General features: G+C 53.9%; 1 protein-coding gene across 13 annotated transcripts in view; it reads left to right on the forward strand.

The window, feature by feature from the left end:
• The window catches only part of LOC112835747 (janus kinase and microtubule-interacting protein 1), a 253,704-nt gene that overhangs the window by 100,608 nt on the left and 138,282 nt on the right, over nucleotides 1-14,814 (forward strand). For 10 of the 13 annotated variants that reach the window (XR_012377838.1, XR_012377836.1, XR_012377839.1 and 7 more), the window contains exons 14-19: nucleotides 1,760-1,861; nucleotides 2,502-2,555; nucleotides 3,149-3,214; nucleotides 9,104-9,172; nucleotides 10,813-10,890; nucleotides 13,762-13,965. Coding sequence is in view for 8 of the 13 variants with exons in the window: in XM_073891406.1 (XP_073747507.1) it covers nucleotides 1,760-1,861; nucleotides 2,502-2,555; nucleotides 3,149-3,214; nucleotides 9,104-9,172; nucleotides 10,813-10,890; nucleotides 13,762-13,965 (573 nt within the window). In the remaining 5 variants the exon portion in view is untranslated. The remainder of the gene's footprint in view (nucleotides 1-1,759; nucleotides 1,862-2,501; nucleotides 2,556-3,148; nucleotides 3,215-9,103; nucleotides 9,173-10,812; nucleotides 10,891-13,761; nucleotides 13,966-14,814) is intronic. The other 3 variants (XR_012377840.1, XM_073891408.1, XM_073891409.1) reach the window with 2 other exon arrangements.

Genomic DNA, 14,814 nt, shown 5'->3' on the forward strand with positions numbered 1-14,814 from the left:
CCCTCGGGTGCCTAGCATTGTATTGCAATGCAACTTCATCTCCTTTTTTTGTTTGTTGCCATTTAAAAACCATCCACATTTTAAACATCACCTAGGTTTGTGACTCGTTTGTCTGAGCACCTGTTTGTCTGAGCACCTGAGCGGCCCCGCTCTCCCTCCGCTGAAGCCTCTGCATGCACGGATCCCCCAGGGAAAGCCAGCACCCTTGTGACACTGGTGTCCCGTTCTGTTTCCTCCTCCTGGCTTCCGTTAAAGTTGTTTGCACCAGAACTTACCATCTTGTCCTTTGTCGTGTTGGCATGGACTGTGGCCTGAATGTCTCCAAACCAAGTGTTACCGTGCAACTCAACTCTTGCCTGAGCGTGAACAGGGTCTTCCATTCACATGGCAGGAGCCGGAAGCCATGCGGGGTCCCTGTTCACACCTCGGCCAGTGAGGAAGCCTTTCCCAGGGCTTTGTCACGCGTCTTTCTCAGGAGATTTCCATGAGCATTTCTCAGTGTGCTAGAATTTTCTTTGCGTGTCTCCACCATCCTTCAGAGCCATTAGAAACCAATTTTCTGACTTTTGTTCATATTAAAATAGCTTTCTGTTGTCCCCTTTTCTATGGAGACTCCATTTAAGTGTTGTAGGTAGGAAGACATCCATAGAATGGAACCACTGTGAATTTTGGTCTTCTTGGCTAATAAGAGAAATAAACTTTTCCCCCTGAACTGCCTCAGACCAGGTTAGCCAGGTTGGGCTTTGGGGAAGTCAACTGAATGAATAACACCCCCCTCCATTCGCCTTATCCAAGAGCATCTGTGTAGGTCCCACCATCCAAGCTAGTGCTCATTTGGTTACATTTCTTAGTTGAGTGACAAAAGAGACCAATGGGTGCTGTCACTAGATTCTGCAGGAATGGTCCAAAGCATGCTTATCTTACTGTAATTTTGAGAAAATAAAAGCAGTTTGATTTAAAGGTATAATTTAGAAAGGTCTTCTCTGCTGGCCTTCCCATAAAGCTAGCCTGTCCGTTGCTCAAGTTTTAAAGGCAGATCTATATAATATATCCTTGTAATTAATTGGGCTTCTCCTGTCCTTTTTAAAAACATGTCACTTTACGTCTGATTAATAAGCACCTCTTCTGGGAAAATGCTTACTTTTCCTTCCTTAGTAATGGAGATTAGACTATCAATCTAAGGCAGGGATAGAATGATCACTGGTATGTTGGTGCAATTCAAAAAAAAGACTGTGAACGAAATCAGCAGATTATTTTGAAAAAAAAAAAAAAGTGAATGGGGGGTTTGTGTCCTGGTCCTGCCGCCCTGTCTATGAAGTGAAAGCAATAATGCCCGCCTCGTGGGGTTGTGAGGATTCAATGAGAGAGTGATGTGCCACACGGGGCAGGTGACACGCCATGGCTGGTGGCTATGTTGTCTGTTGAGATTTCACGCACTCGTTCTTACCAAGTACTGAATGATGATGATCTGTGGCTTCCTGGGTTTCCATCTCGCAGCAGGTGAACACATGACACCTTGTTAACCGTTTCTTCCTAGCCGAGTAGGTAAGAAGTAGACACATTTCCGCAGGAGATCCAGTGCGCTGCAGAGGTGGGACCACGGCGCGCGCCTTCGCCGACCAGGAGATGGTAGTCTGTGCGCCTTTTAGTAACACCTTTGCCAACTGGAATGCCTTGGTTTTTGCTGCGTAACGTGGGAAAATGGCAAGTGGTAAATAATCCAATAAAGTTCTGTTTTTAAACCAAATCTTTTCTCCAGGAGAGAGAGCGGAGGTCGCCAGCCTTTAACCTCCAAATCACCACCTTCCCCGAGAACAACAGCAGCGCTCTCCAGCTGTTCTGTCACCAGGAAGGAGTTAAGGTAGCGTGCTTGGGGGGGTGCCTCCGCTAAACCGACCGCCAGGGGCCCGCTCGAAGGCCAGGCTCAGCCATAAAGGGGGATTGTGCCTTTGTGCCAGACATGGAATGCAGTTAAACGAGATGGCCCGGCCCCCCACCATATTTTGAAAGCCAGAGTTCATTTTTCAGAGGGTCACCCAATGTCACTCTATTTGTACCCATGTTAAAAGAGCAGAGCCGTGGGACACAGCTTTGAGGGCACACCCCAGCTTGGCCACCTCCCAGCTCTGGGCTGCGAGCTCTCCGAGCCGCACTCCCCCGTGCGTGAGGTCTGAACTGCAGCACCCACCCCGAGACGCGACGTGACGTGACGTGACGTGGCGTGGGTGTGACGTCAGAGCAGCGCTGCGCCCCGCGGCCTCGCGCAGTGAGTGAGTGGGCGGGAGACGAGGCTGCGGGTTGCGGTCCTCCTGACCTTCGCGACTCCTCGAGCCTTTCTGGAAAGCTCCGCGGGCCGGGCGAGTGGCAGGTACTGCCTTCTCTGCCTCGACCGCGAAGGAGCTGCCGGGAGCGGGACGGGCGAGGCCGAGGCCGCGGCGCTAGAGACCGGTCTGCACGGGCTGGGCGCCTCCCGCAAAATGAACGTTGGAAATCTTTTCCAGGATGTGAATGTTTCTGAACTTATGAAGAAGCTAGATATCCTTGGCGATAACGGGGTAACTATGCCGGTCGGCTTCTGCTCGCGCGCTCTTGTCTCCACCTGGGTGTGCTCTGTGTGCCTTTCCTTTCCTTTGGGTTTGGTTTCTTCCTAACCGAAGAGATCTGACACGTGCAGTGTAAGGCTTCTGTCTGGCCGTGCCCCCGCGGGGGTGGGCGGGCCGCGCTGTCACGGGTGGATCGCGCTGTCAGGGGCGGGTCACGCTGTCACAGGGGGGTCGCGGTGTCACTGGGGGGAAGGGGAGGCTTCCGGACTTAGCTTCTGGATTTAGCTCCTCCCTCGCTCCTGCAAGGGATGAGGGCGCGCACAAAGGATCACCCAGAGGGAGCGCGGGATCCCTCCAGATTTCCGAAAGCAGAACGTGGTATTTTTCCCCCTTAAAAGATTGGCTCGAACAGGCCCTATCTCCAAAAGTCCTGGCCCCCGAGAGGACAGGGCTGCAGCTGCCTTTGAACGATGGCCTCTTTAGACAGTGGGGGCCGAGCCCCGGGGTCCCCTCTCGGAGGGGCGTCAAAGCCGGTCAGCGCTGGCTGTCTGCACGGGGATGTGGGGTCCAGTGTAAAACGCCCTTCCCGCATTTTTGTGTTTTAGAATTTGAGAAACGAAGAACAGGTTGCAATAATCCAAGCTGGAACTGTGCTTGCCCTGTGTGAAAAGGTAGAGCCCCGCGGCACTTCTGTCCGTGCAACATGTCTGAGCTTCCCAGCGCCACACAGGAACCTGCGCACTGGTGTCTCGCTTGGCTCTGGGGCATGCGCTCCTCGTCTGCGTCTGCATGTGCACGCGCATGCTGTTCCTTCCCGGGCCCAAAGCCGCCCCCGCTTCCCCTAGAGAGCTTAGCGCAGAAGCAGAGGAAAACCCCGTCGAGGAAAGCATCTGCAGCACTGGGGTGGATTTCCTACCAGGTTTTTCCCATGCCTATTTTTTAAACTTAGTCAAAATCGTACTTGACTTCCCGTTTTTAACCCTGCCTCCTCCGCTTCCCCTTCGCCTTGTTCTACCCAGTGGCTAAATCAGAAGCTGATTTTGCTAGATTTTGCCTTTCCATTTGTTTTGTTTTGTTTTCTTCTTCTTTATCGTTATGCAGCGGTGAACATCGCTACCTGGAGATTCCTACCTACCTTTTAAAACACTTCCACAGGATAGATTCTAGGGGTGGAATCACTGGGCCAACTGGTAGGGAGGTTTTTCAGAGATTTAATATTGTCAAAGTGGTTTCCAGAAAAGGGGTACCAATTCCCCCTCGACCTGAGTGTGACCACATTGCTGGTTCCATGTTCAGCGGCCTAGTGTGTCTCCGCTAAAGAACCCTGCCAGTTCCAGAGGTTAAAATCACATAGATGTTCGTATATCTGTTTGCATTGATTTGAATGCTAGTGATACTGGGTTGTTATTATGTATTATCTATTTTCTTCCTTCTTTGTGAATTGTAATAACATTTCTGTTGACAGTTTTCATTGGGTTTGTTTGTTATTGGTTCGTTCATTCATTCGTTCATTCATTCATCTATTCATCTGTTCATTCAGTAGTGTTTGTCCTAAATATGGTGTTTCTTACTGACTCCTTCTTGTGCTTTACATATTAAGATAATAACTCTTTGCTGTATTTGTTAAAAATACGTTCCTGGTTCGTTTACCTTTTACTTTTGTTTAGGATATTTTAGGTGCACATAACTTTTATGCAGTACCATCCAGAGAGCTTTTCCTTTCAAAGCACAGGAGTTAAACTTTAAAATGCTATTTTAATAACAAGGAAGTCTTAGTGATCTTAATCAAGATTCTTCCCAGAGTTTTTGGAGGGGCATTGAAAATAGAAATACTTTTCTGCCCTGGGCTCTTGTCCTGCGTCCCTAGTCACATGAAGGGCACAAAGTGTTGGTAACAGACTTCCGCAAAGCCTTGCCTGAGGCCACACAGGAGGTAAGTCACTTCCCAAATCCCTTCTCCTGGCTGAGCCTATGTCCCCAGGTGGACAGGGGGTGATGCTGACTCACACCTGGCTGGCTGCCGGATCCATTAGCACAGGGTTAGGCACAAGGTGCTCGTTCAGTAAACATCCTCCACACCAGTATATCCAAACGTCCTGTGCAGAGCTCTGGGGAGTATTACATAAAAGTGCCTAGTAAACACTCGAAACTCAGTTTAGTGCCGAGCGCTCCCTGGACGATTGGTGAGGTCAGGCCCAGCAGTTCCTTCCTCATCCCCTGGGAGGCCCCTTCTGGGTGGACCCCCACCTCGGGCTTCTGCAGATCAGTCTCTGGGTCACTGTGAGCCATCGAACGGAGAACCCGCAAACCTGGCAGGGTTGGTGTCGGGACTCCAGGGCATGGCATTTTTAAGCAGAACCAAACATTGCTACTGAGCACCTAGGGCAAAGGGGTTTGATCAGTGATGGTGGGTGGTGAACCAAGAGCAGCAACCCTCTGTGACTGGGGTGGCTGGTTTGGGAGGGGGCTGGGCAGCAGGCCTGGGGGCCTCCCTCTCTCCAATCCCCAGAGTCTCTTGGAGGGCCACACCCTGTAGGGAGTTCACAGCCTCATTGAGAGTAGCCCCTTTCAAGCTGCTCCCTTCTCCCTGATACATTCCTCTCCACAGCCCGGCAAATCGTGGGTGTCCAGACCTGCAGCCTTGGGCTTCCGACCTCAGATCTATAGGGCCCCTGTTCCTCTCAGCAACTGTGCGAGATTAGCAATGTGCCCCCGTCATAACCCTGCATGGCCTACAGCAACTGTCTGCTTTGACCCTGTCACAGGCCGCCACCCCCCCCCCCCCGCCACATTTCACCAGCCAACTGGGTGGAGGTGAGAGGGACCCACCTCCAGATCTGGGACATTCCTTGGAGATTGGACTCAGACCAGTATTTTCCCATTTTCTCAGATTGGGTCTAGGAGACCTCAGCTCTGCCACAGGTCTGTGACTAAAGATCCCATAGGTTTGGGAGTTGCTATCTGTCCTCCTAGCGGGAGTGTTGGTGCTGGGAGTGGCCCCAAGAGCAAAGGTGGGTCTGCAGGACCAGCTGAGAGCCCTGACAGGACCCCCAGGGGCACAGACTGCCCAGTTTGCCTGGGACTGAGGGGTTCCTGGGACATGGAGATGTCAGTGGTGGAGTGGGGACAGCCCTGAGCAAGCACACATGAGTTGGTCACCCTGGAGCTCACGAGCTGGCAGCAGGATCAGAGACCCCCCCCCCAAATGCATGTGGTTTTAAAAATTGCCACTCAGTGTCAGCATCTAACCAAACTGAGGGCAAATTCAGTTTTCTCTTTGGAGGCACAATGCCGCTTGTGTGGCATATAAGTGAAGTGCAGCTCTAACTAAGAACATCACATGGTGCTCCTGGATGACCTTGCCAGGGCATCTTGCTCTGGGGGTTTGCTCCTACTTGCCTGGGGAAGCCCGGTTCCTTCTTGAAGGTTAGCAGAGTCCAAGGTCAGGGGCCCTGTCTTTCTCCACCCCACGTCCTCTGTACACAGCACGTGCCCAGAAGAGAAGCTTGAACGTAGGACATCTGAGGGTTTACAGGTGATCAGAGTCACACCTCCTTTTTTTTTAAATTTTATTTATTTATTTTTAGAGAAGGAGAGAGAGGTGAGGGGAGGGACAGAGGGGGAGGAAGAGAGAGAATCCCAAGCAGGCTCCATCCCCAGTGCAGAGCCCAACTCAGGACTCCATCCCACAACCCAAGATCATGACCTGAGCCAAAATTTAGATTCCAACGCCTAACCCACTGAGCCACCTAGGAGCCCCAATTCACACCTCTTCTTTATGAAGCTCTTTCAAGTTTAAAACCAATTGAGAAATAGTCAAAACAACCAGACAGATGGCAGTTTTTAAAAAATTTTCATGTTCTCACTGGTAACAATAGATTAGTGAATTCAGCTTAGGCCTGTGGCCACAGTCAAGCTTTCCAGTAGTTGGCCTGGGGTCAAGGTCTTGGGACCCTCTTGAAGGGAGAGTTGGGTTTTAGAGGAGAGAGGGCCCCCACCCTCCAGCTCTGGGGCTCAGGACCCTGCACCTGTGGGCAGACACCTGGCTTCCTACAGGATGTCCTCTTCTCTGCACCCCTGTAGGTTGACTCACTTCTCCCCTGAGGGTTTGGAAGAGGGCAGGTGTCCCCATACCCCTCTTTCCTGGAGGGTGGTGCAGAGCCACTTGCATTTAGGTGCTCACTCTTGGAGTGTGGCCCAGTGGCTATCTGGTGGACTCTCTTCCATACGAAATTCATGACCTTTCGTACCTAGGATGCTCATGGCCAGCATTTTCTGTCCTCATTTGCCTCTTTCAGTTGCTGAGAAGCACTTGCCAAGTTTTTCTTTCTATGCCTAATATGCATGTCAAATCTTTTTTTTTTTAGAAACTGGACAGCATATTCTATAAAACCTATTCTAAGAGCAGCTTGTTGTAATGATTCAAAACTGGATTTTGATTTTTTTCCTATTTAAATTTTATTCATTTTAGGACTGCCTGCATTAGGATATTAAAAATGAAGTGTCTTTCCTTTCCTACCCAAAATATGCTGATCTATTTCTAAGACATTGTACATCCTCTCAGTAACGTCTAATGAGATGCTCTCTTTTGGGCGCCTGCTTCTGCTGCTGGCTCTGGGGGTCCACTCTGGGGGCCAAGCTCACTTTGATGTTGGGGGAAGCCTGTGTGATCACAGCTTTATCTAGTCTTGTTCCTTCCGTGGAGCCAGCACCCCCCCCCCCCCCGCCGCCGCCAGCCCCCCACACTCTCATGTCTGCTCTCGTTCAGCAAATGTTTGTTGGGCTCATGCTTCATCCTGGGCCTGTGCTGGGTAAGGAAGTGTAACAGAACACGTCTGATATGGTCCCCACCTTCAGGCTTCTGTGGGAGGGAAACAGGCAACAGCAATCCATCAGGTGAGTGCTGTGAGAACCACTCATAGGATGACATAGGGATCCTGGAGGGCACCTGACCCCATGGAGGTAGGAAGCAGGGCAGGCTTCCTGGAGGAGGTGACAGCTAACTTGACCTGAAGGCTGAGTAGGTGTTAGTGAAGGCCTGGGGCTGAGGCCAGGGGTGGGAGAGGTGGTGAATTCCAGTCAGGGAGAGCGGGCTTGGCTTGGGGGCCAGCCATTGTCAGGAGTGATGGGATATCCCCGAGGGCTTTAAGCAGAAGTGGGTTTTTGAGAGGACATGCGGACTCGAAAGCACGAAAGGCTTTGGGTCCAGACAGGAGCCTGGAGGGGTGGTGGCAGTGATGTGTTGCAGGAGGGTGTTTGAGACAGTAGGAGGTGGAACCAGCATATGGGTAGGGGAGGGGAAGGAGAAATCAAGGCTGCTCCCCTTCCTGGTTTGGGTGAAACAGGGCTCTTCCCCAGCAGAGGGACCAGGGATGCTAGGGAGGCATCAGAGGGAGATGTGGTGGGGCGGTCTGGGCTGCAGGGGGACACTGCAGAGAGCAGAGGGAGCACAGGGGCAGGTAGAATCCCCAGGGGGGCAAGGAGCGAGGGGGAGAAGCAAAGGGCAGGGCTCTAAGGGGAGGGGGAGCCCCTAAAAGGAGAGGAGAAGGAAAGCCAGGAGGCAGCTGAGTCTCGCGTGGCAGCTGAGGGAGGCTGGGAGGCCAGGAAAGGTCCCCAGGCTGGAGGCAAGGAGGCTGTCTATTGTGTTGAGTGCACACATTCATACACGGTGTCAAACGTGGACACCCCCTTGCCCTCAGACATTCCCATCAAAGCCCCCGCAGGTCTCCCCACCAGCCCATCTCTTAGGTGGTCTCCTCATAAAGACACACCTACATACCTCCATCCCGAGAAATAGCTGCCCACCTCCTGCTCACCACCAGCCCAGACCCAAGAAGAGGTAGACTGTCCCTGTGACCTGCCCTTGGCGGGTGCTTGCCCGCCCACCTCAGCACCCTCGTGCCCTGGGACTCGGCACACCCCTCACTCCACAGTGCACCTGGCCACTTGGGTGTGTTGCAGGGGTGTGGTTTTGCAGGCTGGGTTAGAAGTCCTCATTGCCCATCTGTGTGACCTTGGACAAGTGACTTAACTAGGCATCCATGTCTTCTCCTATAATATGCGTGATGCTGCCTCTGCCATGGGGTGGGTATGAAGGCTGGATGAATTCCCCAGCATGAAGCCACCCTCGAGGCACTTAGCAATAGACCTCAATGACATTCAGCCACCCAGCCGCACGGCCCCCAGACGCACACAGGGGCCCACTCTGCATGGAGTCAGGCCCCCAGAGCGTGCACACCAAGCCTCTCCTGGACACACAGGCTCGATTGGACATACATACCCAAGCCCATGCATAGGTACGCACACGCGCACGCATGCACGCACACGCATGCACGCATGCACGCATCGATATCCATGACCCAGTTGATCCCTGAGCAAACATCTGTCAAAGCTGAACATCTGTACAGACAATGAAATTCTGTTTCAAGGGCCACCCTGGGATGGGCCGAGGAGGCCAGGAGCCTCGTCGGGGAGGAGGCCCCCTGCACATGGCTTTGGTGGAAGGCCCCCAGCCAGCATGGGTTCTCATTTGCTGGCCCTCTGTCCCTGCTGTTTTCCAGTGGCTGAAGCAAATAGAGGGAACTGAGGCAGCCCTGACCCAGAAGATGCTGGACCTGGAGAGGGAAAAGGTAAAAGACTCAGTCCTCTGGGAGGCAGGAGGGTGGAAAGGGTGCTGACAGCTTCCTTCTCAGGAAGGCCTCCCATGTATTTTTTTTAAGATTGATTTTATTGATTTATTTGAGAGAGAGAGCGAGCGCGTGCACAAGCGGGGCGGGGGGGTGGTGCACATAGGGAGAGACTCAAGCAGACTCTCCTCGCCCAGCGTAGAGCCTGACACGGGGCTCAATCTCACAACCCTGAGATCATGAGCTGAGCTGAAATCAAGAGTCCGCTGCCACCCAGGTGCCCCCTTGCATGTATTTTCATAGGCGTTTATTTGCATGCATTTCTAAATTTTGCATTTGCCCTAATGGCCGTTCCAGGTGGTTGTCATCCATTCGTTCACTCTTTCACTCACTCAGTTGTTCACTTAATACCTATTTTTGGAGCCTCTGTTATCCCAGGCACCATGCCAGGATTAGCAGTCCAGTAAGGAATATGTGGAGTCCCTGCCTTGAGGAGCTAGCTTACAAGCCTATGGGGATGTGTGCTCAGGAGCCAACAGCCACGGTGCTGCCTGAGGACATTAGGAACAGCATGTGGGTGATGCCGAGGCACTTGGCCCAGTGGCTCCGGAGACACACAGCTGGGCCTCCCATCTTTGCTGGCCTCCTTAACGGCCATGAGAGTTTGGGAAAGACAGACTGGCCCTTCATTTCCTCATTGCTAAGTGGGGGGTTCCACGTTCCACCTTGCTGGGCCATAGGGATAAGAGACACACAGCCAATTGTGCACCTTGCCTGGCATGTACAGATCCCTGATGAGCTGCAGTGGTGGCGGTTATTCACCAGGGGGCTATGGCGTGTGGGGGGTCCGTTGTGCCCAGCCTGGGGGATGCAGAGAGGGCTGCCCGGAAGAAATGGGTCTTGAGCCTTCAAAGGCCAATTCAAGTTTTGCAAATAGAAATGAGATGTGGAAACAGAAGGTAGAAGGAATTGCTTACAGCCTGGGAGCACACGTGGTGTGAGAGGGCCCTGGCTTGAAGTCTAGTCGGTCCTTGGCCACCATGACACCGTGGCATCTAGGCCAAGGCACTGGGCTTCTCTGGCCCTGTTTCCTCATCTGTGAAGTCAAGGGCCCACAGGAGAGGAACTCTCACCTTGGAACCCTCCAATCAGTAGTAGAGATTTGCATTCTGGATAGACCATGCTTGCAGGGACCGGAAGAGTGACCCGGGCATGGGGAGGAGGTGCACAGCAGTGAGACTGGTCGGAAGGTGGGGGATGCTGTCATGGGGGGAGGCAGAGCCACATCTGAGAACTGTTGGGATGGTCTTCAGGGGCAACCAGGACGTGACAAGAGGGACTGAGAAGGATTCTTGCGTGGGCACCGGGTTGGAGGGGTGTCGCTTTGCTGGAGTTGGGCCCCCACGGGGAAGAAAAGCCAGGCTGGATCACGGCTCCTGGGCCTGCAAGGTTCCTGTAGGAGATTCATGCCGGGGGCGGTGAGCAGGGCAGAGCATCACCTCCCTTCTCACCTGAGCCCCTGGCGGGCCCCCGGCTTGGTGGGACCGTCGCTCTCTAGCAGAGGTGAGTGGGGGGCTCTGCAGAGCCTGACAGGGATGGGTTCTTAGGCTGATCTCGATCGTGGGGGCCCTCCTCTTTTTCAGGACCTGTTCAGCAGGCAGAAGGGCTACCTGGAGGAGGAGCTAGACTACAGGAAGGAAGCCCTCGACCAGGCGTACCTGGTAGGACTGGGAGTGGGTTGGTCGCTTTGGCCTGTTAGACTCTCCCTTAGAGGCTGTGTTTTCCTTCGGGGCTGACACCACATTTAGGGGCCTCACCAGGGCCCCGTGGGTGCCATCAAAACGCCCTGTCTGTGTTCTGACCGGAATGACTATACAGAGAAATTGTCCCTTTTTTCCAAATCAGTCATGACTTTCCAAAGTACTTACTTAGCGGGATGGTTTCTTCAGGCGTGCTTATTCAATTCTAGGAATCGTTTGAGACGAGTGTGAAGAAACCGTCTTTCTTATGTGTTTGTTACACTTGAATACTTGTTTATGTGTAAAACCCCAGAGCAAGTTTTCCTGTGCACAGGAATGAGGGGCAGCCACCGAGGGACACAGAGGCTCAGCAAGTAGAGTAGAGGCCACTGATCATCAAAACAAAAATTACTTGTGCCGTATTGCGTTTGGGTCACAAAATTTGCCCTGGGCTTCCTGGTGATTAGCTTAAAATGGGATCTGTCCAGGTTCACGTGTCATATGGTTTTGAGGACTCTCCCAGCAGTGAGTGAGAAATCCGGGTCCCACCAGGGGTCCCCATGGCACAGAGAAGGGAGAGTTGAGTGCCCCTTCTTGCAGGAAGAAGCGGTGCGGTACCCAAAGTCTCCAGCAAGGCTTTGCCCCAGTCATTTGTAGTTAGGATCATTTTATGAAGTGGTGCGTACCCGAGAAATGCAGAGTCCACAACTGAAAAACGACTTTCAAGACCTTGTTTCCATGAGCTTGTCCAGGAAGACGGAGAGCCAGGAGCCTGGGCATGAGGGCTGGCCCACCTCCCCAAGACCCCCGGCTTTTGGTGTCCAGGCTCTGAGGCCTGAATGAGGAGGACGGGGAGCTGGAGAGGTCGTAGGTCCTGGGGATTGAGCCTCACTGGGACGGGCCATCTTCTCTTCTAGCGCTTACTTCTGGGCACACGGTATTATCACGGTGCGGACGGCAACTTAAAAGAGAAATACCTCCTCCTTCTAGGGGAGGGATGCTCACACTCAACCATTCCCTTGCTGGTTTTGCCTCAACTCCTTCTCCACCTTGGTCCTTTCGAGAACGCCTTTCCCACGCCACACACCATCTGTCGCGTGGCACTGCCTCCCTAGCATTTCCTAGAAAGCTCTGAGGAATGTGATTTCAGGAGATTCGTAGGCACTGAAGCCAATGGAACAAGTTTGGAAAACTCTGAAGGGCTTCTTGGGTCCTTAATGTGTTGAAGGTTGAAAGGTGGGCCAGGGCTCTGAGAGGAACATAAGCAAGCACTTTGCCAAGCTCACTGGATCACGGACTGACTTTTCAAGGGGCCTCTGGCAGGACTGGTGATTTCCAACACATTTTGGAAAAGCTCGGTGTCCACCCTTTGCTGTCTAAGTACCGCTCGCAGGAAGGCCCCGGGGGTCCCTCTGAGTCCTGGTTCTGCAGAGGAGGCCCCTGGGCGTGCTGATCCTGCCACCCTGTAGAAACTATGTTCCTTCCCAAAACCGTTCCAAAGCCTCAGGGGGGATTTCAGGCCCATGACGGGGTTGTGTTCTGATGCCAAGCTGGATGGATTTGAACAGTGAGGGAAGTAACAAGCTCCAAGAGGGTGGCAGTACCTCATGCCTGGGCGGGTGAGGGCGGCACGGCAGGTACCACATACGGACCTGCATTCCTTTGTCATCATGCTGAATGAGATGGGGCAGGTCTGCAGTGGAGCTTCTGGAATTGGGTGGTGGGGTCCTGGCTGGAAGCTGGTGACCTGCGGTCTCCTAGAAGCTCAGCTCTGAATGGGGAGGGGGTGAGCCAGCAGTCACAGGCAAGCTCTGACGAGAGCAGCTGGGCGAGCTGGGGGCCAGACGGCTGCAGACGCTTGTCCGTGGAAAACCTCCCCCCGCCCCCCTGCCTCTAACCACCTCTCGCCTCTTCTTGGCAGTTTCCATCCAAACTGAAGATTGGTCTAGTCCGTCTTAGGAAGACGAGGAGCAGTTCCTTAGTTCCTTAGCTCCCTTGCCTAGAAGCCTTGTGGTGGGGAAAGTTGCAGGGGTAGGACAGGCCTCGGAGGGAGGGGACCAAGAATTTGCAGTGACAATGACCAGAGCGATGGTCAGCCTGGCCCAGGATGGGGTTTGCTTTCAAGGATGATGTGGGTGGGGGTTTAGGGAAGCAGCAAAGGAGATAATTCTCTCTTTTGTCCCTAGATATCCCTATGAGGTAACTATATTTAAGTGTCTTGGGGTGAAGTGGAAAAGAACTTCCTCTAATGATTAAAAGCCTTGCCTTTCACAAGGAGCCTTCGACTGGCCACTAATCTCTCATCCGCTTTGCTAACACCTGGAGTCTCGCGTTTTTAGCAGGGAGGGCCCAGTTAGAACACTGTCACTGTTTGCTTTAGGTGAAAATCGCATTCCGAGCTAGCTGGCTGAAAACCACGTGTGTGCAGTTGGAGACTTTTTGTTCCCCCACTGCCACCCAGGATAAAAGGGGAGGTTTGCTCCCAAGGCGGGGGGAACACATGGGGCGCCAAGAACAGAATGAAAACAAGCCTCTCTCTGAAGCACACGTTTTAAGGGGCGGTTGTGATGATTCCCTCTTATGGCCCTTTCCTCTACTACACAAGAGGAGGGCGATTCTTGACAGAGTCGAGTAAGACATGTTCTCTACAAGGTGTGCACGGGGCTGAAAGGGGCTCCCTCACTCCCCCCGCCGCGCACCCCTGCCTGCGCCTGCTGGCCCCTCCGCGAGGCCCCCCGCACGCCTCCCCTCCCTGCCTGAGACCTCCAGCTCTGCCTCCCTGAGCCGCACTGCCCTGGCCGTTACTGTCCGCCCCTTTGTGATCTCCCACTGTCTGGGATTTGGGCTCCTCAGAAAATCCAGGAGCTGGAGGCCACGCTGTACAACGCGCTGCAGCAGGAGCCCGGGCGGAGGGCCAGCGAGGCGCTGAGCGAGGGCCAACGGGAGGACCTGCGGGCCGCCGTGGAGAAGCTGCGCCGGCAGATCCTGAGACAGAGCCGGGAGTCCGACAGCCAGGTCCTGCGGGAGCGCATGGAGCTGCTGCAGCAGGCCCAGCAGGTGAGGGGCAGGCCCACACCAGGCGCCTCTTGCCCTCTTCCCAGCCTCTGAGCCCTCGGGCGGGCCCCTGGGTGTTCCAGGCATGTCTGACGGACAGCTGACAGCCAAGCGAGTCTCCCCGGGACCAAGGCAGGTCTTCTCTCGGATGTCCTCACAGCGCAGAGTGTGCATTGTCTGCAGAGGGGGGCGCTGGGCCGAAGCGCATGTCAACCCTATGGCTCACCCCTGCTGAGTCCTCAGGCAAACCAGAGCCAGCCCTGCCCTGGGACCTCTCCCTCCAGCAGGTGTATTCTGTTTGAAAGTCAGGTTCTTTTTAAAACCAGGAGGCGTGGCTGAACGGTTTGCCTTTTCTTTTGGCTGTATTTTGGGATGACGGCTAATTTGAGGACTGGACCTGGCAGCTGTATTCGTCGTTGACTCTGAAACCCTAAATGTATTCCAAGGTTTGTGTGAGTGTCACGTGCTGCCGAGCACACGGGGAGCCAGGCTTCGCGGACTGCAGGGTGATAATGGGGGTGAGAACGGGGACGCTTGTTGGGAGCTCGCCGGCGGGGACCCTTGATGGCGGCCCCCCCTCCCCGTGGGGTGGGGACGATGATGTCCATTCCCCTGATGAGAACGCTGGGGCTCAAGAAGTCTGAGTCACGTGCCTGCAGGTCACACAGCTCGTAGGGAGTCCCACCAGTGAGGAAGGGCCCGGGTGAGCAGGGGAGGTGACATCACAGAAGGCAGAGGGAGCAGGCCGTCAGGAAGGGGCAGGGAGGGTTGTATCCAAAGCGAGCACAGGCCCCTGCAGATTTGAGGAAGGCACGTGGGGGGCACAGCCAGACGCCAGCGGTGCCGGGGTGG

Source organism: Callorhinus ursinus, unplaced genomic scaffold, assembly GCF_003265705.2.
Source record: "Callorhinus ursinus isolate GAN/ISIS: 27379988/994484 unplaced genomic scaffold, GSC_fseal_2.0 scaffold4, whole genome shotgun sequence".
In the NCBI taxonomy this organism is placed as follows: Eukaryota; Metazoa; Chordata; class Mammalia; order Carnivora; family Otariidae; genus Callorhinus; species Callorhinus ursinus.